The sequence below is a fragment of the Rhincodon typus genome, chromosome 18, assembly GCF_021869965.1.
Source record: "Rhincodon typus isolate 14 chromosome 18, sRhiTyp1.1, whole genome shotgun sequence".
NCBI classification, from domain to species: Eukaryota; Metazoa; Chordata; class Chondrichthyes; order Orectolobiformes; family Rhincodontidae; genus Rhincodon; species Rhincodon typus.
The window spans coordinates 27266048-27288942 of record NC_063349.1 but is presented as its reverse complement, the minus strand read 5'-3'; the positions used below and the strand labels follow the sequence as shown (position 1 = coordinate 27288942).

The following is a 22895-nucleotide window of genomic DNA, read 5'->3' as shown; positions in this document are numbered from 1 at the left end:
TGCATTTATACAATGCTATTTATGACCGCTATATGCCTTAAAGAACTTTAGAGCCAATCAAGTCATTTTGCAGTATGCAAAGAGTATGTGTCAGGATTCAAATGCTGTCAAGAAATATTTCACCATGCAACAGCTGGTTTTAGATTAGACTCTCATTTCTCTACAGGCCGTAAAACCTGGGCATCGAAACATTTTGATGGGTGGGGTGGTTAGTATTGATTTTGAGAAAACTGCAATTGTTGCATTGTTGAACGGAGAAATAAAATTCTAAGACATGGCATGAAGGAATTTTTAAAACCTACAGGGGATCAAGATTTTGTTCATCTTATCTAGTATCACCTAAAATACTTTGGTGTCACACTTTATTTTATAATGCTGCTATGAAATATCTTGGGGGGGGGAGGGGGTGCTCATTTTGTTAAAGGTGCCACATAAATGTAAATTGTTGAGCTATTTTGAACAATTTTCTAAGCACATTTGAAAGTGACAGGTCCTTCAATTACTTCAGAATTATATATATGTTACTTATTTTAGAACATCTGATAATAATACAAACAATGTCGCTTACTTCATAACCACAGATAAGAACCTTCATAAAGATTTGCTTCTTATCAATAGAATTGGATAAGGTTCAGATTTGATATTATCTGTTGATCACATTTCTTCAATAAGGGAAATTAAGCATAATCTAACTCTCAAAGCGTTACAAAACTTGCTTCTAAATAATGCAATTAGGTTGCGGTCTATTAAACTTCTTCAGGACTGAAAGACACTTAATGCCAATGCTTTAGAGATGTGTGAAGCTGATGCCAAATGCTGGTAAATATTTAAAGCCTAAAAATTGTAAATACTTTAAATAAAAACCTTTAGTTGTACTTTGCATTGAACAATGGTTACAGGTTCCCATTAATACAAAATGTCTGCTATAGCAATGATAAAGCTTCTGTGACTGAATGTTGGGCTGGATTTTCCCTCTGGGGACCGGAAACAGAGGTTAAGGCTATTTTAGGTACTGAATCTGCCCAGAGGGGAAACAGTCACTTTTCAATGTATTCACAGGACAGTTTCCAATTCAGGATGGCTGACAGAGTCTAAAAAAGAAGGGCCAATTAGACACTTTCCAGTTTAAAAGGAGTAGCAGAAAGCGAAAGTAGGTAGGTGAGGTGGTTCTTGGATGTATCCTCTCCAACATTTTAAATATTTATGCAAGAATGCCTACTGGGGTATGTTGGGGCTGGAGGTGTGGAGTACTGTCACCCAGCTTCCTGGTCTGGGAAACCATTTCCAAGAGGAAACGGCTCAAACCCAGGATGGAGCTGAGGGACTGGCTTCCTGGTCAGCAGGACTATTTTAGTTTCCACCCATTTCTGAACCTGGCACCAGCAGGGTTCAAAAATCCAGTCTCCAATCCACATCTATTTGGCTCATTTTTAATAGCAGTGTAGCCACAACTGGCATGAAATAAACAGATTTTTTTTTTACAAAAGCTTTTAAATGATCTACAATAGATGGTTGGACCATATCAAAGTTTGAATGTTTTTTAGTTGAACTTTATGTACGTGCATTTCGATGGAAACACAGACGTTTGATTTCCTTAACAAAAAAGGAACTTTAATCTGGCAGTCTTATTTAAGTTTGCATTCTGCGCACCATAGTTTAAAAAAAAACAAACTATTAAAACTACATTTTCATAGAAACTTAAAGAGAAAAATGTTAAAAGAGGAAGAGTTTAGCATAAGTACATTCAAGTGAAAATGAATTTGTTTCATTATTGCATACTGCTTTGTTTTAAAATTTCTGTCATGGAAACTGCCCAACTCAGCCTCATTTCATAGTCGTTACACAGACTTTGGCATGGTCCTGCATCTCATTCTTCCTGAATTTCATAATTGACCTCTTTTTAACGTTGCTCTAACTTCTGGGCAATGATTCAGAAAATCAGATAAGCAGCTTACTCATAGTAGAAACTGCCTGGTCACTACTTATTTTTTAATTACAGACAAATTCTTGAGAATTTTAAAATCTTAGACGCTTTGCTCAATAATGATTTTTTAAAAAGACTATTCACAAAGCTTTTTATACTGCTGAATAATCTAACTTGTGTGACATGCTGCTTATCTGTTGACTCTCATCACCCTCGAAAAAAGTTTATGTTCTTAAAGTGACAGTCATAACAAGTCAGTTGAAATCTGGTGAGATAGTAAGAACTGCCGATGCTGGAGTCAGAGATAATACAGTGTGGGACTAGAGGAACACAGCGGGCCAGGCAGCATCAGAGGAGCAGGACAGTTGACGTTTCAGTCAGGACTATTTCAGAAGTTCTGAGGAAGGGTCACCGGACCTGAAACATTAACTCCGTTTTCTCCTTCACAGATGCTGCCAGACCTGCTGAGCTTTTCCAGCAACTTTGTTTTTGTTCCTGATTTATAGCATCCACAGTTCTTTCAGTTTTTATTTTGAAATCTGGTAATATTTTGTTTACATTTCATGCCACCCTGATGTAACAAATACAAATTAACATGCTTTGATCTTCATAGGAAAAATGCTCAGCAAACATTCTCTTGGTTTACACATCCCACAACAGTCAGTTTGGTCAAAATAATCAATTTTGACTCCAGACATTACAAAGACAGAAGGCATCAAGTCAAATATGGAGAGAGAAACCTCTTGCTGATTACATATTGCAGTCCCTCCTTGGTTGATGAATCATATATCTCCATGTTGAATAGAACTTGGATGGTAAGAGCATAGAATATACTCTGGTGAGGCGGGGTCCAATGCTCCCCACCAACAGCGGCTCAGCAGTACTATAACTGACTGTGCTGGTCGAATTCTAAAGGACAACATAGCTGCCACACTAGGTTTGCAACAGGTTGTGCGAGAACCACCAACAGGTTGATAATTCTTGACCTCATCCTCACCAATCTGTCTGTCACAGATGCATCGATTCATAACACCATAGGAAAGCGTGACAACTGCAGTCCTTGTAGAGAAAAAGTTCAGTATTTGTGTTGAGAATATTTTCCACGATGTTGTGTGGCATTATCACTATGCTAAACGGGACAGACCAAATAGATCTAGCTATTCAAGATTTTTGCGGATGGCCCTCATCAGCTCAGCAAAATTATACTCAGACACAATTTGCAACCTCAAGATCTGGCCTAGTCCCCACTCCACTATTACCAGTAAGCATGGGATCAATACTGGTTCAATGAAAAGTGCAGTATGGCATGTCAAAAGTTGCACCATGTGTACCTAAAATGAGGTGCCAACACAGTACTACCTGTAGACCAAACGGCATAAACAGCTGGTTATAGCCAGGGCTAAGCAACTACACACCACCAGATCAGATTGAAGCTCTGCAGTCCTGCCACTTCCAGTCATGAAAGGTGGTGGACAATTAAACAATTCACTGGAGGAGGGGCCTCCACAAACATCCCCATCTTCAATGATGGGAGAAAGTGATGCAAAAGACGGAAGCATTTGTAACCAGCTTCAATGGAAACACCAAGTGGATGAATCATCTCAGCCTCTGAAGTACCCAGCATCACAGATACCAGTCTTCAGCAAATTGAATTCACTGTACATGATATGAGAAAATGGCTATTGTGTAGGCTATGGAACATGACACCATTTTAACAGTAATACTGAAGATGTGTGATTCAATAATTACTGTGCCCAAAGCCAAGATGTTCCAATACAACATCTACCCAACAATGTGGAAAATTGCCTAACTATGCTCATAGAATCACTACAGTTTGGAAGCAGGCCATTGGGCTCATCGAGTCTGTATCAACCCTCCGAACAGTATCCCATCCAGACCCACCTCCCCACCCTATCCCCGCAACCCTGCATTTCCCATGGCCAATCCACCTAACCTACATATCTTTGGACTGTGGGAGGAAACTGGAGCACCCAGAGGAAACCCACGCAGACACAGGAAAATATGCAAACTCCACACAGACAGTCACCCAAGGCTGGAATAGAACCCAGGTTGCTGGTGCTGTAAGGCAGCAGTGCTAACCACTGAGCCACTGTGCAACCTAGCATTTGGTAACAAAATGCAGGACAAATCAACCTGGCCAATTACGACCAAATCAGTCTGCTCTTGATCACAGTAAAGTGATGGAACAGGCTAAAACAGTTTTATCAACATTTGATCGGCAGGAACCTGCTCACTGAAGCTTAGTTTGGATTCCACCATGGCCATTCAACTCCTGACAACATTACAGCCTTGGCCTAATCAAGAACAAAAGGGTTAAATTCCAGAAGTGAGATGACAGTGGCTGCTCTGGACATTAAAGCTGCATTTGACCGAGTGTAGCATTCAGGAGCTCTGGCAAAACTGCAGCCAATGGGAATCATGGGGAAAGCTCTGAAGTCATACCTGTTACATAGGAAGATAGTTATAATTGTTGGAGGTCTGTCATCTCAGCTCCAGGACATCATTGCAGGAGTTGCTCAGGGTACTGCCCCAGGCTTCATCAATGACCTTCCCTCCACCATAAGGTCAGAAGTGGGTTTGTTCACTGATGGTAGCTCAATGTTCAGCACCATTTGCACCTCCTCACATACTGAAGCAGCATCCAAATGCAGCAAGACCTACACCTTGAGTTGACAAGTGGCAAGTAACATTTACAAACATACACATACCAGGCAATGGCCATCTCCAAGGACAGTCAGACTAAACACTGCCCCTTAATATTCAACGGCATTACCATAAATGAGTATCCCGGTATCAACATCCTAGAGGTTACTGTTGACCAGAAACTGATTGAACTAGCAGTATAAATACTGTGGTTACAAGAGCAAGCCACAGGCTAAGAATCCTGAATGGGTTAACTCACCTCTTAACTCCCCAAAATCTATCCACCATCCACAAGACACAAGTCAGGAGTGTGATGGAATACACATCACTTGCCCGAACGAGTGCAACACCAGCAACACAAGAATTTTGATGCCATCCAGGACAAAGCAGACCTTTTGATTGGCATCACAGTCACAAACTTCCACTCCCTCTAAAGCCGACAGTCAGGAACAGCAATGTGTACCGCTTACAGGATGCACTGCAGAAATTCTTATGTGCGTCTTAGAAATGTTCCAAACCCATGACCACTTCCATCTAAAAGGACAAGGTCATTGGATACATGGGATCACCACCACCTGCAAGTTGACCTTGAAGCTACACACATCCTGACTTGGAAACACATCACCACTCCTTCAGTGTTACTGGATCAAAATCCTGGAACTCTCCACAGTGGGAGTACATATACCAAACAGACTGCAGCAGTCCAAGAATGGAGCTCACCACCACGTTCTCAAGGGCAACTGGAGATAGGGAATAAATACTGCCTACCCAGAGATGTTCAGATCACCTGAGTGAATAAAAAAGGTCTAGAGCCTCTACCATTTTGATTTAAAGAATTTGTATGAGTTCCTGAATAACACAGCGATTCCACTAAGTAGTGTCAGCTATCACTCAGTTGGCAACATCCTTGACACTGATTCACAACATCCTGGGTTCAAGTCCCACTCCAGGGTTTTAGTGCAAAAATCAAGGCTGACACTCACATGCAGTAGTTCTGCTCAGGTGGGGATGCCATCTTTCAGCTGAAACATTAAACCAAGGCCACATCTGTCTATTTGGGTAAGTGCAACAAGGTCCCATAACACTAGTTATCCCTGTTGTTCAGGCCAATCCTCAACTAACGTTCTAATAAATGGATAATCTAGTCATTGTCACATCATTATTTGTTGAGTGCTAATTTGTTATTTTTCCTACTGCGTAACAGTCACTACAGTAAGTACTTTGTTGGCTGCAAATTACTTTGAAATACCAGGTGTCTGTGAGAAGTGCTATATCATGCAAAGTCTTTTTTTTTTAAGTCTCCAGTTGCAGAAATTCAAAAGCATCTCAGATGATACTGCCACGCCAATCTCCCTAAATAGCATGAGTAAGCACATGACCAACTGTGTAGTTTTTAGTTCGGTGAGGTTCAAAGTAGCAGGTCAAATGCTAAATCTGCACTTGATGCTGACTGACGTTAAGATTCCTTCTCACCCCATTCCATGTCATTTTTAACCCCTCTAGCTCCTGTCATGTTGAAAGGAGCACAGTTATGGAGCTAAATGTTGCAACCATTATTTCTCCTATTTCTCCTTTGACAGAATTCAAGTTAGATTGTTGCGAATAACTAGATTTTATAATTATTAGATGTGTGCCAAGGGCCTGCTGTGAATATGTGAGCCATATGGAGTTGAAGCCGTCTTCAATCTGAAATTGCTTTGTTTTAGCTAAAAATTCCTGGACGAGATCACATCATTATGTCGTCAGGTGAAAACAAGAATTTTTTTTAAACAAGAAACGTTTAACCACAAATTTAAACTAATCTTCATGTTACAGTATAAACATGCGATTGGCACCAACATGTCATGAGGCCCTGTTGGATTTAGCTGGCCTCTTTGTATATCTGCTTCACCAATGGATACATCATCACTCTAAGTGTGGTAGGTACATGTCAAACCCAGAAATACTTTGACCCATTTCCGAGTATGGCCATTTTGCTGCCAAAATTAATGCAACCAAATTAAGGTAGTTTTGTATATTATCTAATCAACTGGTTCAGAGATGCTATTACACATCTCTGGAGGATGGAACTTGCACCTGTACCTCCTGGCTCAGAGGTAGGGACACCATCACTACACCACAAGAGCACTTAAGGACCCTTTAATCATGTACAACCAATAAACTTCAGCTGCCTTTCTCTCAATGATTGGCATCATCCTCTCCACTTCTGTCTTTCATGTGCTACCCTTACATCTTCCACAAAGGTCAACGGCATCCAGTTCATTACATCATCCACTTTGTCCTCTATTATTCTTCTCTCCTACGTTTTTCATCAGTATTTCCTTCCAAATAAATCTGTGTGTGTCCACCGTCTGCTCTAATGATGTGATCAAATATTATATCTTTTTCTCTTTAATGTTACATGTTGTGTTATGTCTCCTGGTCAGTATATCAATATACCTTTAAGAGTTTATGATATCATCACTGTATCATGGCATGTGATCTCAAGTTATAAAGGTCTTGGTCTCAATCTTAGCCCAGGATCACTTGAAGCAAAATACGCCCCTGGAAGTGTGCTCCTCTGTAGTAATATAATAGCTTAGTCTTAGCCTAGGTGGGGAGGCAATGGCCTAATGTTATCAGTCTTGGGGGAGGCGATGGCCTAGTGGTATTATTGCTGGACTATTGATCGAGAAACGCAACTAAGGTTCTATGGACCTGAGTTGAATCCCGCTACAGTAAATGATGGCATTTGAATTCATTTTAAAAAATCTGGAATTAAGAAACTACTTATGACTATGAAACCATTGACGATTGTTAGAAAAACCCATCTGACTCATTAATGTTCTTCCGGGAAGGAAATCTGGCATCCTTACCTGGTCTGGCCTACATGTGACTCCTGACCCACAACAGTGTGGTTGACTCTCAACTGTCCTCTGAAATTGCCTGTTCAAGAGCAAGGGTCAGGGAATAAAATGCTGGTCAGCCAGTGACTCCCACAAGTGAATTAGGAAAAAAGAGCCTGGACACTTAGATGCCTGAGAAATGAAAGGTTTGTATATAATAGTTAGTGATAATAAGAATCTGTTGGGTTCTTCAATACCATCATGTCCACACCCAGTTTCTTAAATTACAAAGGACAGCACTGCCACATCAGGTAAAATATCTGAACACTAACTCACATTATTAGCACTAATTGCCTCTTATCTCCAGCCATTTTCAACATTTCCTCAATAATCTTTCAGTCTGGTTTTATGATCCCAAAAGACCTGTCATTCCTGTTCACATCTGTTGGTACTATTGAGTAATCATTCCCAGGGGAGTCTAATAACTTTTCTAATAAACTACAAGTTTACATCTTTGTGACAAACACAGGTCAGGTTATTTTTCCCAAACGCAAAGATTATGAGCAGTAGTTGGAGTGGTATAGAGTTTCTGGTGAGTGGTGCATCTGTACACTTTACTTACATTGCTTCAAAACATTTGATTTTCATTTAACAGTTTCTGAGAAGGTTGCATCTAACAGCAATAGTGGATGAGAAGATGACTTTTATTATTTCTTCCATGGTTAATATTTGCATTACCAATTGGCTTTGCTTCCTGCCAAAAACAATCATAGGGGAATAAGCTTTTCATATACAATCTTATCAGAATCAGATAAACAGTCTATTTGGTTTATAATGGCTGAGACATCTCCAGAAAGAACAATTTATTTAATCCTGCTCCCTGGCCCTTTCTAGACAATCCTGTAACATTTTCTCTTCCAGCATTTAACAAACACACTTTTGAAAGTTTGAATTTGCTTCCACCATCCTTTCAGTCAGTGCATTCTAGATTATGACAACTCACAGAATAAAGAAACAAGTCTTATTTCAACTCTGTTTGTTTTGCCATTTTAAAAGTGTAAATCACTCTAGTCTGAAACAACAGCCAATAAAGTAACTTTATGTGAAGCTCTAATTAGCCTAAATAGAAATTTAGTGGTAAGAAGGGTTCCATATTGCTAAGATCAAGCAAAAGAAACACTTGGTAAATGTAATATAATTTAATCTTGCATTTTTCTGCATTTGTGATCTATTTAAATAATGAAGCAAATGAGATTGTGAGAGCAATGGAAAGAAAATTTAAATGTCAAAAGAAAAATTGATAAAAAAAATCTTTGTTAACTCATCACTTTCAAGTTGAATCAAGATGTTTGTCGTGATAGGGATGGACTGCAATCACGAGCATCAAACGTATACTCAAATACATCCTGAAATACCTGAACCTCTTTCAGATTGCATACAGAGGTGCTACTTTACCTCAGCCAGGCAATACACCTTCATTTAATCCGTCTCATCAGAATGCTTTGTCCTTCATATTATAAACAATATGAGAATTGACTAAATTTGTTGCCACCATTCACTATTTTTCTCACAATTGAATTGAATTAAACACCATTTGTGCACAGCAATCAAAATTGACTTTACAAACAGGGCTGGTTTCAAAGAAATTATAATGGTTTGTGATGTGGTTTTGTCTCCAGCAAGGTATTTTACCTGACGCAGCAAAGCTTTATGTTATCTCTGCTAACGTAAGGAACTAGGCATGAAGGCATATTGTGGCATTGAAGCATCTCGCAGGTTTATTACACATAGAAATTATATACTGGCTGCTTTTACTGACACTGCAGAGTTGGCATTCTATTCCCTGCAACTACACATATGTATATTCATGGATGCAGCTGTGAATGCGGAGAGGATTGGGGATGGATCAAGATAGGGGACTGAGAAAGATTGTCCTGGAGCAGTGGGGGGCAAAGACATTGAGCTGGTGGAGGGGCACAGAGAAAGACATTGGCCCAGATAGGCGAAGCAACCATTGGAGGAATGGGGTTACAGTTCCAGTGGAGGGGGTGGGGAGGGGAGCTTGTTTAGTGAAAGGGTGAAACGGGTAGGGGGATGTGAGTGGGGAGGGGGAACAGGTCCTGTCTGTTCTGGACACCTCCCAATCCTGTCTGTTCTCAACTCCCCCTGAGACCAGTCTTTCCTTCCAACCCCAAACCTATCCATTCTCACCCATCCACTCCAGCCCCTTCTGTGCACATGCACAGTGCAGACATCAGGCATGAAAAAGTGATACACAGGGTTTCCAAGTGAGAACAGCACGGACAATGGCTTCAGCATTTCCAGTGTCAGCACACGCTGCCTCCACCGCTGTCTCAGGCAATCTATTCTATATTTCCACCAATCTCTGGGCGGCACAGTGGCTCAGTGGTTAGCACCGCTGCCTCACAGCACCAGGGGTTCGGGTTTGATCCCACCCTCAGGCGACTGTCTGTGTGGAGTTTGCACATTCTCCCCGTGTCTGTGTGGGTTTCCTCCAGGTGCTCTGGTTTCCTCCCATAGTCCAAAGATGTGCAGATTGGCCAAGCTAAATTGCCCATAGTGTTCAGGGATGTGTAGATTAGGTGGGTTATAGGTGAATGGGTCTAGGTGGGATGCTCTGAGAGTCGGTGTGGACTTGTTGGGCCGAAGGGCCTGTTTTCACACTGTAGGGATTCTAAGATTAAAAAATATTTTGTTCAGATTTCCTCTGAATTACTTACTCCTCACTTTAAAACTGTCTTCTGGTCTTAGACACATCTGCCACATGGAAAAGTTTCTCACAACCCACTCTGTCTATGATTCTCACGACTTTGTATACCTCAATGAGACTCCCCCCTCAGCCTCCATTGCTCCAGGAAAACACACTCAGCCTACCCAGACTCTCCTTATACCTGAGACTATTCATCCCAGGCAGCATCCTGCAGAATCTCCTCTGCAACCTCTCCAGTGTAATCGCATCCTTCAGATAGTGTGGTGACCATAACTGCACAAAGTATTCCATCTGTGGCCTAAACAATGTTTTATAAAGTAGGTAACAAGACTTCTTTGCTCCCATATTCTACGCCCAGCTTTTGAAGGCAATCGTATGATATGCTTTCTTCGCTACTTTTCTACCTGTGCTGATACCTTCAGGGGTCTATGGACTTGTACATCAAGGTCCTTTTGTTTCATCAGTACTCCCTAGAGACCTACCATTCATTGTGTAATTCCTTCCTTCATTAGATCTCCCTAAAGACATTACCTCACACGCATTGGGATTAAATTCCATCTACCACTGTTCTGCCCAATTTAACAGCTGATCAATATCAGATTGTAGTCTGAGACAATCCTCCTCACTGTCAACAACATCACCAGTTTCCGAGTCATCTGCAAACTTGGTAATTATACCTTCTACGTTCACATCCAAATCATTAGTGCATACAACAAACAGCAAGGGTCCCAGCACAGTTCCCTTTGGTACAGTGTTTGTCACAGACTTGCAATCACAAAAACAACCCTCTACCGTTAACTATTGCCCCCTATTTGCAAACCAATTTTGGATTCAGTTTGCCAACTAGCCGTAGATCCCATGGGCTCTTACCTTTTTGATCAGCTTTCCATGGGGGACCTTGTCAAAGGCCTTAGTGAAGTCCACAGAAACAACATGAAAGCTGCTCCTGAACATGCACATTACATTTCCTTGGAGGATCAATAAATGGGGTGGCTTCATCCTTAAGATATAATATTACATCACACTTAAAATTGTCAATCACGTCAAGTTGGTCCATGTAAAGGTGTTTGAGATCATTGACTGATTCAATTGCATCATGCATTATCTGCTGTTGTGATTTCAATCTCAAATTGTAATTACACCAAGTTCTGGGCATTCTGACAGTCCCACCATTGCTGGACAGTTGGAATCTGTGAAGTAGAAGATTTCAGGAAGCCAAGATGAGCCTGAATTAACAAGACAGTTTGATTTTACCAGTGCTTGGAACTGGTAGTCCTTTATACAGTGTGAGAGTCTCTTGTAGGCTGTGCCGCTTACTGTGGTACACATCTTTCAGGAGGCATAGTGGTAATATGTTAACATGAGCTCCTATGTCAATTTTAGCTTTGATGCGTGTCATCTTACCTTTTCATGATATTAATGGCTGTCAAAGCTTCTGCTAGCCTTATGTCATCAGGATGGTGTGTTGGTACACTTGCCTTTATTGGTCAGTGTATTGAGTATAGGAATTTGGAGGTCATGTTTCAGCTGTATAAAGGCATTGGTTAGGCCACTTTTGGAATACTGCGTTCAATTCTAGTCTCCCTGCTACAGGAATTATGTTGTGAAACTTGAAACAGTTCAGAAAAGATTTACAAGGATGTTGCCAGGGTCGGAGAATTTGAGCTATAGGGAGAGGCTGAATAGGCTGGGGTTATTTTCCCTGGAGCAGCGGAGGCTGAGGGGTGACCTTACAGAAGTTTATAAAATCATGAGGGGCATGGATAGTGTGAATAGCCAAGGTTTTTTTCCCAGGGTATAGGAGTCCAAAACTAGACGGCATAGGTTTAAGGGGAGAGGGGAAAGATTTAAGAGGCACCTAAGGAGCAACTGTTTCATGCAGAGGGTGGTGTGTATATGGAATGAGCTGCCAGCGGATATGGTGGAGGCTGGCACAATGACAGCATTTAAAAGGCATCTGGATGGGTATATGAATAGGAAGGGTTTAGCGGGATATGAGCCAAATGCTGGCAAATGGGACTAGATCAGTTTAGGATATCTGGTCAGCATGGACAAGTTGGACTGAAGGATCTGTTTCTGTGCTGTACATCTCTATGACTCTGTGACTAACTCAATGAGCTTGACAATTTATCTTCAGAAGTGTCACACTCATGCCCTCTGCAATGGCATCTTCTCACAAAACGATAAATAGACTTGGGGTTGGAGTCTGTTATTCCTGAAGTGAATTTTTGTGCTGAGCTGGTCTTTGAGAACATTACAGGTATTTTTTGGCTCTGTCTAATCATTTACAGACAAAACTATTTTATTACCCTTGTCTGCTTTCTAAACATTTGATGTCACTCACTGCAAATTATGGCCAGTTTTGTGTTCTTCAGCTGCATTGACAAATACTGATTGATACTCTCCAGATTCATTTTGCTTATGATCTTTATTGCCAAACCAAAGATAAAATATTCATTTCATTTGCTTTGTCTAAACTCAAAGCTGCATCCAAAAGAAAAACAAATGCATTCTACCCAATGTTCCATCTAGTTCCTCAAGCTAAATTATTTTAAAGCTAAATAATTTTAAAAAGCAACTGATCATAAAAAGTGTCAAAAATGTTATGGTATTACTCATTTGTTGGCCATTGATATGATTAATAAAACTACACTGTACAGTATTTTCAACAAGCTGCTGACATCTAAACACCATAAAAAACAATTTTTATCATAATCAATTTAGAGGATGGAGTCAATATTTTTCCTACCATGCGTTGAAACCAATTTCCAGCATCTGTGAGAACGTAACCTCCAGGGCAACTCATTTCCAACTCACAATTCTGTCCAGCAATAGGGGAAGATCATTTCAGAAGGTTTTCAACAGGTCACTCAGCACAGTTCGGGGTCATTGAAGAGGAATTCAAAGGACACAGGCAGTTGGAGAAAGAGACAGACAGATGTAAAGATAGACTATGTTAAGGGTTGTGCATGTGTGCACTTGCACTCAAGAGAGAAAAAAAAACTTCTTACTAATAGTTCAGTTAAGCTGAGACTAGGGGTTGAAAAGCCCACAAGCAGCATATCATAGGTGGAACTGAACAACTTTAGAACTCAGTGGAATATCCAGGAATATCACTAGCTTAGGAAAGCTAGCTATCAGTGAAGATCTAGAAGTATGACTAAGTACTGGAGTGTAGTTTCAGAGACAGGGCCAGGGGAGGTATCGACCAAAGAAACATAAGAGCTAGGAGCAGGAGTAGGCCGTCCGGCCCTTCGAGCCTGCTCCGCCATTCAATAAGATCATGGCTGATCTTTTCGTGGACTCAGATCCACTTACCCGTGTTCTCACCGTATCCCTTAATTCCTTTATTGTTCAAAAAAATATCTACCTTATCTTTAAAAATGTTTACTGAAGTAGCGTCAACTACTCCACTGGGCAAGGAATTCCATAGATTAACAACCTTCTGGGTGAAGAAGTTCCTTCTCAATTCAGTCCTAAATCTGCTCCCTCTAATCTTGAGGCTATGCCCTCTTGTCCTAGTTTCACCTGCCAGTGGAAACATCCTCTCTACTTCTATCTTATCTATTCCCTTCATAATTTTATATGTTTCTATAAGATCCCCCCTCAATCTTCTGAATTCCAATGAATATAATCCCAATCTACTCAATCTCTCCTCATAAGCCAACCCCCTCAACTCCGGAATCAACCTAGTGAACCTCCTTTGCACCCCCTCCAGTGCCAGTACATCCTTTCTCAAGTAAGGAGACCAAAACTGCACACAGTACTCCAGGTGTGGCCTCACCAGCACCTTGTACAGCTGCAACATAACCTCTCTGCTTTTAATCTCAATCCCCTTAGCAATGAAGGACAAAATTCCATTTGCCTTCCTAATTACTTGTTGTACCTGCAAACCTACCTTCTGTGATTCATGCACAAGGACACCCAGGTCCCTCTGTATAGCAGCATGCTGCAACTTTTTACCATTCAAATAATAATCCTTTTTACTATTACTCCTACCAAAATGTATGACTTCACATTTATTTACATTGTATTCCATCTGCCAGACCTTCACCCACTCACTCAATGCATCTATGTTCCTCTGCAAAGTTTCACAGTCCTCTGCACACTTTGCTCTGCCACTCATCTTAGTGTCATCTGCAAACTTTGACACTCTATACATGGTCCCCAACTCCAAATCATCTATATAACTTGTAAATAATTGCGGTCCCAACACCGATCCCTGAGGCACACCACTAGTCACTGACTGCCAGCTAGAATAGCACTCATTTATCCCCACTCTTTGCTTCCTGTTAATCAACCAATCCTCTATCCATGCTAATACTTTACCCTGAATGCCATGCATCCTTATCTTATGCAGTAGCCTCTTGTGCGGCACCTTGTTGAAGGCCTTTTGGAAATCTAGGTACAAGACATCCACTGGGTCCCCACTGTCCACCTTGCTCGTAATGTCTTCATAGAATTCCAAAAGATTTGTCAAGCATGACCTGCCCTTCATGAACCCATGCTGCGTCTGCCCAATGGGACAATTTCTATTAAGATGCCTTGCTATTTCTTCCTTAATAATAGACTCGAGCATCTTCCCCACTACAGAGGCTAACCGGTCTATAATTCCCCATCTTTTGTCTACTTCCCTTTTTAAACAGTGGCATCACATTTGCTGTTTTCCAATCTGCTGGGACTGCCCCAGAGTCCAGCGAATTTTGGAAAATTACCGCCAGTGCACCTGCTATTTCTCCCACCATCTCTTTTAGTACCCTGGGATGCATTCCATCAGGGCCAGGAGACTTATCAATCCTTAGCTCCATTAGCTTGCCCAACACTACCTCTTCCGTAATAACGATTGTTTCCAGGTCCTCACCTACCTTCGTCTCTTTGTCAATTACTGGCATGTTATTAGTGTCCTCCACTGTGAAGACCGATACAAAACACCTGTTCAATGCCTCGGCCATTTCATCATATCCCGTAACTAAATTCCCCTTCTCATCCTCTAAAGGGCCAACGCTTACTTTAGCCACTCTTTTTCGTTTTATATATTTATAGAAACTTTTGCTATCTGTCTTTATATTCTGTGCTAGTTTTTTCTCATGTTCTATCTTACTTTTCTTTATAGCTCTTTTTGTGGCTTTCTGTTGACCTTTAAAGTTTTCCCAATCTTCTAGTTTCATGCTGTTTTTGGCCACTTTGTATGCCTTCTCTTTCAATTTGATAGCCTCCCTTATTTCTTTAGACACCCATGGCAGATTACCCCTTTTCTTACAGTCCTTCCTTTTCATTGGAATATACTTTTGCTGAGCACTTTGAAAAATTGCTTTGAAAGTCCTCCACTGCTCATCAACTGTCTGAAAGGAGAGTAATCAACTGGAATAGGACTAATTGTTGAGGCAGTTCATAACAGATTGACTCCTGAGAGTGAGTTTCAAGGCCAGATCAGCAAAATTAAAGAATAGTAATCCCTTGAGAAATGTAATAACATTTGACCATCCACTATTACATTAACATCTGAAAGGAATTGCTGATAAATCTGTGGGATCTCACTTGATCACATTTATATTTGATGTGCACTGTGGGGTGTTCAACCACATTCCATCATCCACATATACATGTGACTTCTGACAGTCAGGTCTGGGTTAGTAACAACAAACACTACTCATCACCTGCTGTAGTTTCTCAGGGTAGTTTGCTCGGTCCATGCATTTCATAGGAATGCAGGAACAGGAATAGGCCATTTAGCTTTTCAAGTCTGCTCTGCCATTCTAGGCCATGCATTATCTATCTCAATGCCATTTTCTTACACTATCCTTTGATGTCATTAATATGAAGAATTCTATCAATCACTATCTTTAACATTCTCAATGACTGACCCTCCACAGCCCTCTGAGGTAGAACATTCCAATTAATCACAATACACTGACTGCAAGACTTCCTTCTTATTTTTTTCCTAAATAGTGCGTCCTTTATTCGGAGACTGCATTGCCTGGTTCTAGACACCAACTCCTCCCCCATGCCAGAGGAAAAATCCTTTCTGCAATTACTCTGTCTTTAAGAATTTTGTAAATTTCATTTATTTCCCTTCTCATTCTCCAGTAATTTCACTCCCAATCTTCACAAGCACTTAGTTCAGCAGGTCTTCCTAAAACAGGCAAAGCAGGACTCTCACCAGCTCTCTAGCCAACGTGCAGATGCTCTCTGCTCCTATGATGCTGCTTGGCCTGCTGTGTTCATCCAGCCCTGCACCTTGTTGTCTCGGATTCTCCAGCATCTGCAGTTCCTACTATCTCTGTGCAGATGCTCCTGTTGCCCCAATTAAATATCATCTGCTGTCTCCTTTTTAACAGAATTCAGAACAAATTGGAATCTTGGTACAATCTTATGAACATCGTTTTACGATGCAGACAAGATTAATCTTATGATTTCCATGTCCAAACCCCAGTGAGGCCTGTGGATTCTTACCTGTATGATCTTCCCAGAGGCAGACAATTAACAAACAGCTCCACATTTATAATCTAGTAGGAACGGTGGCGGATGGGCTGCACAGACAGAAAGGCCAAGTAGAGGACCCAAGGCTGTGGGTATCTCCTCCAAGAGACATGGGTACTGCCAATAATGGTGGAAGACTTCAAGGGACTGCAAATTGGAGGCAACCTCTGAAGAGGTTTGAAAATGTAAACATAACCTATTGCCTATCCATCCACAGAATGGATTTCAATCACAGCTCCATTCCTCTCATCCCTACAGCTACAAAATGGGGTATTTAAAGGAGGAGTCACGGTGTTACATCTCACTGGGGTAAGGTACTGGAAAACAAATCCTACAATTAGTCATTACAAAAGTTAACAATTGTGTAAAAGTATGCAAAATTCCCAATTTACCTTACTTTTAAACTCAGGTTGACGGTAAACATAGACTAGGTTTCTGTATTTAACACTGATTCTTACTGATTACAAATAAATAGATTCTAGCTACAGACAAACAATTATGACCCATTCACATATAACTCTACCAATTAAAACTCTAAACCCTTATAAATCTCCCTCTTTACAATAGTACAGACACACAAAGACAATCTAAAAAGGGTGCTATGGTCAGAAGGAAAGACAGGGAAGGCAGCTCAATGGTCACTGTCCACAAGTTTCATTGAGATGTTTCTTTTAGCTTGTCAGGACTTGTTGCACCTCAGTTTTCCTTCTCCAGGTACTGACACCTAGTTTCAGGAGGCACAGAGTAACTGGTTCATATTTATGAAGTCTCTAACTTATTGATTGAGAGCCATAGCAAACTGATAGTGGAAAACAAATAGAATTTCTTCAGGTTTGAGGCTTTTCTTAATGCAGAGAAAAGTAATGCTCCTTCATTATCAGAGGTCTGATGGCTGCTGCCAAACATTCAAACCCACAAGCTGTTCAACTACCTGGAAGCCAATCACATAGCTGTTGGCAAGCAGAATACTTTTGTCATTGGTTTGTGGAGTAGTGACCAGTTGTCAATCAGCTGCTTGCTGCTGAATGAGTTTCCACAGTACATATACCCACTGGCTCCAACTTGTCTGTAGTAACCTCCATCACTGCCTGATCAAACAGCAGTGTAAACAACACTTACAATGAATGTCAGGTTACATCATTAAATCATTAAAACTTCATTTTAAAAACTGAAGTAATCCTTTCTATGATCTTTGTTTTATTCAGAACAGTCCTTTTCTCATTTTGGCCCACAATCAAAAATACAGAAAAAATAAAAATATACAATCTTCACAGTAGTCTCTGGCCTGCCACTGGAAGTCAACCTGCCAAGTTTCAGAAGAACATAAGAACTAGTAGCAGAAGTAGGCAATTCAGCCCCTTGAGCCTGCTCTGCCTCTTGATACGATCATGGCAGATCTCACCTTAGCCTCAACTCCAATTTCCTGCCCACTGTCCAGAACCCTTCAGTCCCAGTGGAGGAGCCACCACTTTAGGATAGATCCTGGCCACATCACCAATAAGGTAGGCACTTAACTGATCTCAGTCAGTTACCTGATGGGCAAGACTACTCAGAAACAGGAACACTTGGGATAATTGAATTCACTCATTAAACATATCCTTAAGGCTTGACATTTTAAGATCTTATGCCAGGGTAGGAAGTCTTTGAAGAGTTAAACAGCTCCAGCCTGTTGGAAACAAGGCAAGCAGCATAACAAAACAAGTTTTATTTGACTGAGAAAAGTGGACATTTTGGAGAAAATCTATTCTATGGTAATGAAATTTTAATAACACTGATATTTCAATACCCTGTCCGAATTCCTGTTCTCCATCTGCTCTGGTAAATTTGAAACTCAGTTGCATTCATATTTTGTAAACCATGTACAGACAGCACAAGCCAGAAATATAGCCTGCTTCCCTAGTGTCCCATCTCCATTCCAGCAAGCTTACCCTCTGGATGCTGCCTATTAATTGGCTGTCACTCCAGACCCCTCATTAATAAAACCCTTTACCTCCACCAAGATCAGAAACTGGATCTGCTTTCTGTCAGAGATGTGTTTGAAGCTGGAATATGCACCGATCTTCTAAATCCCAGCTCGTCAACCAAAATCTACATAATACAGGACTGGCAGAAAAACTGTATATGTTCTAATATATCAATAATTCAGAATAATTAACACACCACACAGATTACACTTCCATGGAATTTGAATATTATCTTAAGTTAAATCTCTTGCCCTGTTTATTGATGCAGCTTACTGTCTATAACTTGTACTGAATGAACTTAATCTCTCCCCATTTCTTACTCTTACTTTACTCACCTATTGTCCCCATTTTATCTGCATCTTAAAGATGTTTAAGATGGCTTGTCATGTAGAAGTCAACCCAAATGATTTAAAGCAAATTACACTGTGCAATTGAACCGTGATATGATATTGGAAATTAGAATTTTTTACCACATGTCCTACAAAATATAAAGCGCTGTGGTTTGCAGAACAAATGTAACTTTGCTATTAAAAAAAAAACTGTTTGGACATAATATGACCCAGCTCCTTACCTGATGAAACTTTAACCAGATGTTCTGATGCTGGGGTAGGGATACTACCACCATACCACAACAGCCACTATATAAAACTTTGTTGTGTGATTGTAAAACAATATTAAAAAGACTATTTGCTTAGATATTACTTTGCATTACAGATCAACAATAAAAGCCTAACATTTAATAGACCAGCTTCCCATTGTTGTTTTTCATCTTTCAAGTTGGTTGATATTTACATTTCTGACAAAAACATGAAAATAAAGCTAAGAAATGAAACAATTATAAAAGTAAGCTTACTCTAAAGAGTCGATGAGCTTCTTTGGCTCTACAGGTGGAGGGTATATGACCTCTTCTACATGGTTCCGGTTGCAGTTTGCGTAAGCAGTAGAGATGTGAATGAAGGCTTCAAGCTTCTGCATCTGCCGGGCCAGCACTAACAGTTGCTGCGTAGCCACCACGTTCAGCTGTAGGGCGTGTCTGCGCACAGCAAGAGCAAAGGAAAATAGGATCATGGAGAGGGAAAACTAATAAGGTAAATGAATGCACAAGCATTCAGCCTTAAAAACAACATTCTATTTTCTTGTGATTTTGGCGAAAACATGTAATTATATCCTTTGGTTAAAAGAATGCCATAATAAACAGATCAATTGATTTGTCAAACCAATGAGCCTGAAAAGATAAATGCAACTCTGAAACTGCCAACCTATCTTCAATTTGGCAAAACTGTGCAAATTGAAAACATTTGTGATTATGATCAAGCCTGGTGGCACCAATAGGTAACCCTACAAAATAATTCCCTACTTCACTGAAAACATGGCTCTTAGATGCCACTAACTAAAGTTTTAACTCACACTCCCCACCAACCCCTACCCATGGGATGAAATGCTAGAGAAAGGGTCCTCAATGGAGTGTAGCTGTGTGTCTTTTTAACAGTTAGCTACTGAACAGCATTAGGAAAGTCTAGTTCTGATGCAACGTCATCAATTTGAAGACTTTAATTCTGTTTCTCTCCACAGATGCTGCCTGACCTGATAAGGCTTTCCAGCACTTTTGTTTGTATAGCATTAGCAGAAGTCTGGGATCAGGTCAAAACTGTCCTTCACTCTGCAGGAAGTTCATGGATTTTAAGATTAAATAAAAATAACAAGGAGAAAAAGTTGACTTCACACCACCACAGAATAAAATCATACTATCTAACTACTTATGGACCTGAAGGAATTGGTGAGTTTCTTCATGAACAGTTGGAGTATGCTTCAAATTTAACAGGTTGTGGAGAGTTTTGTTTTCATTATTTTCTGTAACAATGGGTTTATGAAATATTCTGCAATGATAATTTTGCAACATAATTGGAGGAGTATTTTCCCCAAACAATTGTACAAGTAAAGGATGCATCAATTGCTACACTTTGTTATGTTATGGAATCAGTCTTAATATTTTAAAATACCGATTTGGATGATATCATTCAATTACTCTCTATGAAACTTCTTATCATGGAGCAAACATTTCTGATTTCAATGAAACTGTCACTAGTTGTATGATGCTACTGGATACCGCATTAACCTGTTAAGTATTTGTATCGAGAGGGACTGGTTAGCTAGCTGTTATGTCATCCAGAATAACATCAACAGCAAGGGGTTAATCATTAGTTCAGCTGAAGACAGCCTTGGAGCTTGAGTTCTAGCCCTAACCTGTAATAAAATCACATCATTAACTGTGGGATGGTGGCCCCTGAATAACGGAAGAGGTGACCTGAAGAACAATTTGCTTTTATCCTGTGCCAGCTTTAGGAAAAGAAGCAGCTGTGGGATGGCAACAAATTCTAACTAATTATTCCTATGGTTACAAACAGACCAAAATTAGCAATAACTGAACAAAGTTATCAATACAGGAAATTAGAACTTAATATAGCATTTTCTTTCCTTTCTAATCTGGGTGCAAAGATTAGCAAAGGGACCTACTTTAAAGGCTCGTCGAATCGAATGGTAGCTGCACAGTGGAAGACAACGTTAATGCAGGAGAGCAGATGTTCAGTGTCCTTTGAACTGATGGCCAGGTTAGGCTGCATCAACTCACTGCCGATAGGAATAATCTTCTTCTGAAAGTCTTCCCTCACCCTATCAAACAACTGCAATAGAAAAACAGATTAAAACAGTTGCTACATTTTTAAAACTTTTCCTACAGTTTGCTTCACTTGGTGTATGTTTTTAATACAGTGAACTCCTGTTAAAGTTGAACAGGCCTTCTCAACTTGTTTCTACTGTTTCTATCCAATGGGTTACGAGCATTTGTAACTTTGGCTTTGGAACTCAGTGCAATTTGATTTAAAGCAAACCATTAAGGCTGGAGTAATACAATATTTTTTGTGAATACACCTTCCCAGAGGGGTTTAGTACCCTGGAATATGAGTGCATTCAATAGTCTTCAGACAGTACCCATTTTTATATATAGCATATCCAAATCCACCTTGCACATGTCAGAAAGTGAAGCATTCCGTTTTTCAAAACTAAGGATGATTCACCACACAATGGGAAGCACAAAGCTTTAATCATTTGAAGATCAGCTCTCATTTATAACAAATTAAAATAAGCACTTAAAAAAAGTAAAATGTTAGGAGCCTAGGAAAATCTAAAGAGCTTAGAACACTGTTGACTTACTCAGTTTTTAAGCTGTAATAGTCTGAACTCTGGGGAGGGTTTTGATGAATTGCCAGTGTTTGTTATTACCCTACTTAAATTGATTACAACTTCAGGACAAGATTCAACACAAATCAAGACTAATGCAGAATTCCCAGAAATACAACCGGTCCTTCAAAGCTCCACAACAGGTTGTGTTGTGTCATCCCATCCATTACCCCAAAAGTCGGCCCTCTCTGAATCAGTTGAGGACTTCTCCGTTTCTGCTCTGACCATTAGAAATCTCATCTAAAACAAAAATATTCTGTTCCACAACATGCAATCAGATGTAAACAACAATCTGAGAAATAACTATTGCAAACAAGATTTGTTGAATGCTATTTCGGGGTGGTCATCTAGATGCCAAATCCTCTGGGAGTGGGTCGGAAGGCAAAGCTGGAGTCTGTTTGAGTATATAACAGAGTAAACTTACTGGTGCAGCGAACACTGCGAAACTAAAAAAAACTAATTCATTTTAAATAATTAACTAAGTAGAGATGGCAGGCCAGGTGATGTGTTGTAGCTGTATGATGTGGGAGCAAGCTGATCCCATTGAGAACGGCAGTGACCACATCTGCAGCAAGTATAGCTGCTTGAGGAGCTCTGGCTCAAAATTGATGAGCTGGAATCCAAACTCCAAACACTGCGGCACATCAGGGAGGGGGAGAAATACCTGGATACTGTGTTCCAGGAGGCAGACACACCTGGTAGATTAACTAATGTTAATTCGATCAGCGGGCAGGGACAGCAGTGTGTGACTGCGAGTGAGGCAGGTAGAGGGACCCTGCAGACAGGAACACAGGAGCCGCAGCCCTTGACATTGTCCCACAGGTATGAGGCACTTGCTCCCTGCGTGGATGAGGAACAGGCCTGCAGGAAGGATGAGTCAACTGACGATGGCACCATGGTCCAGGAGGCCATTCAAGAGGGGGGAGCAAAAAGACAGATTGTAGTTGTAGGGGATTCCATCATCAGGGGGATAGACAGTATCCTTTGCAAGCAGGGTAGACAATCCCGCATGGTGTGTTGCCTGCCTGGTGCCAGGGTGCGAGACATCTCTGACCGGCTTGAGAGGATAC

At 40.6% G+C, this 22895-nt stretch overlaps 1 protein-coding gene across 3 annotated transcripts in view; it reads right to left on the bottom strand.

The window, feature by feature from the left end:
* Nucleotides 1-22895, bottom strand: part of si:dkey-97m3.1 (fatty acyl-CoA reductase 1) — a 160516-nt gene that overhangs the window by 44312 nt on the left and 93309 nt on the right. For all 3 annotated transcript variants that reach the window (XM_048607795.1, XM_048607793.1, XM_048607794.1), the window contains 2 exons: nucleotides 21103-21269; nucleotides 19442-19621 (listed from right to left, as the gene is read on the bottom strand). In XM_048607795.1, coding sequence (XP_048463752.1) covers nucleotides 19442-19621; nucleotides 21103-21269 — 347 coding nt within the window. The remainder of the gene's footprint in view (nucleotides 1-19441; nucleotides 19622-21102; nucleotides 21270-22895) is intronic.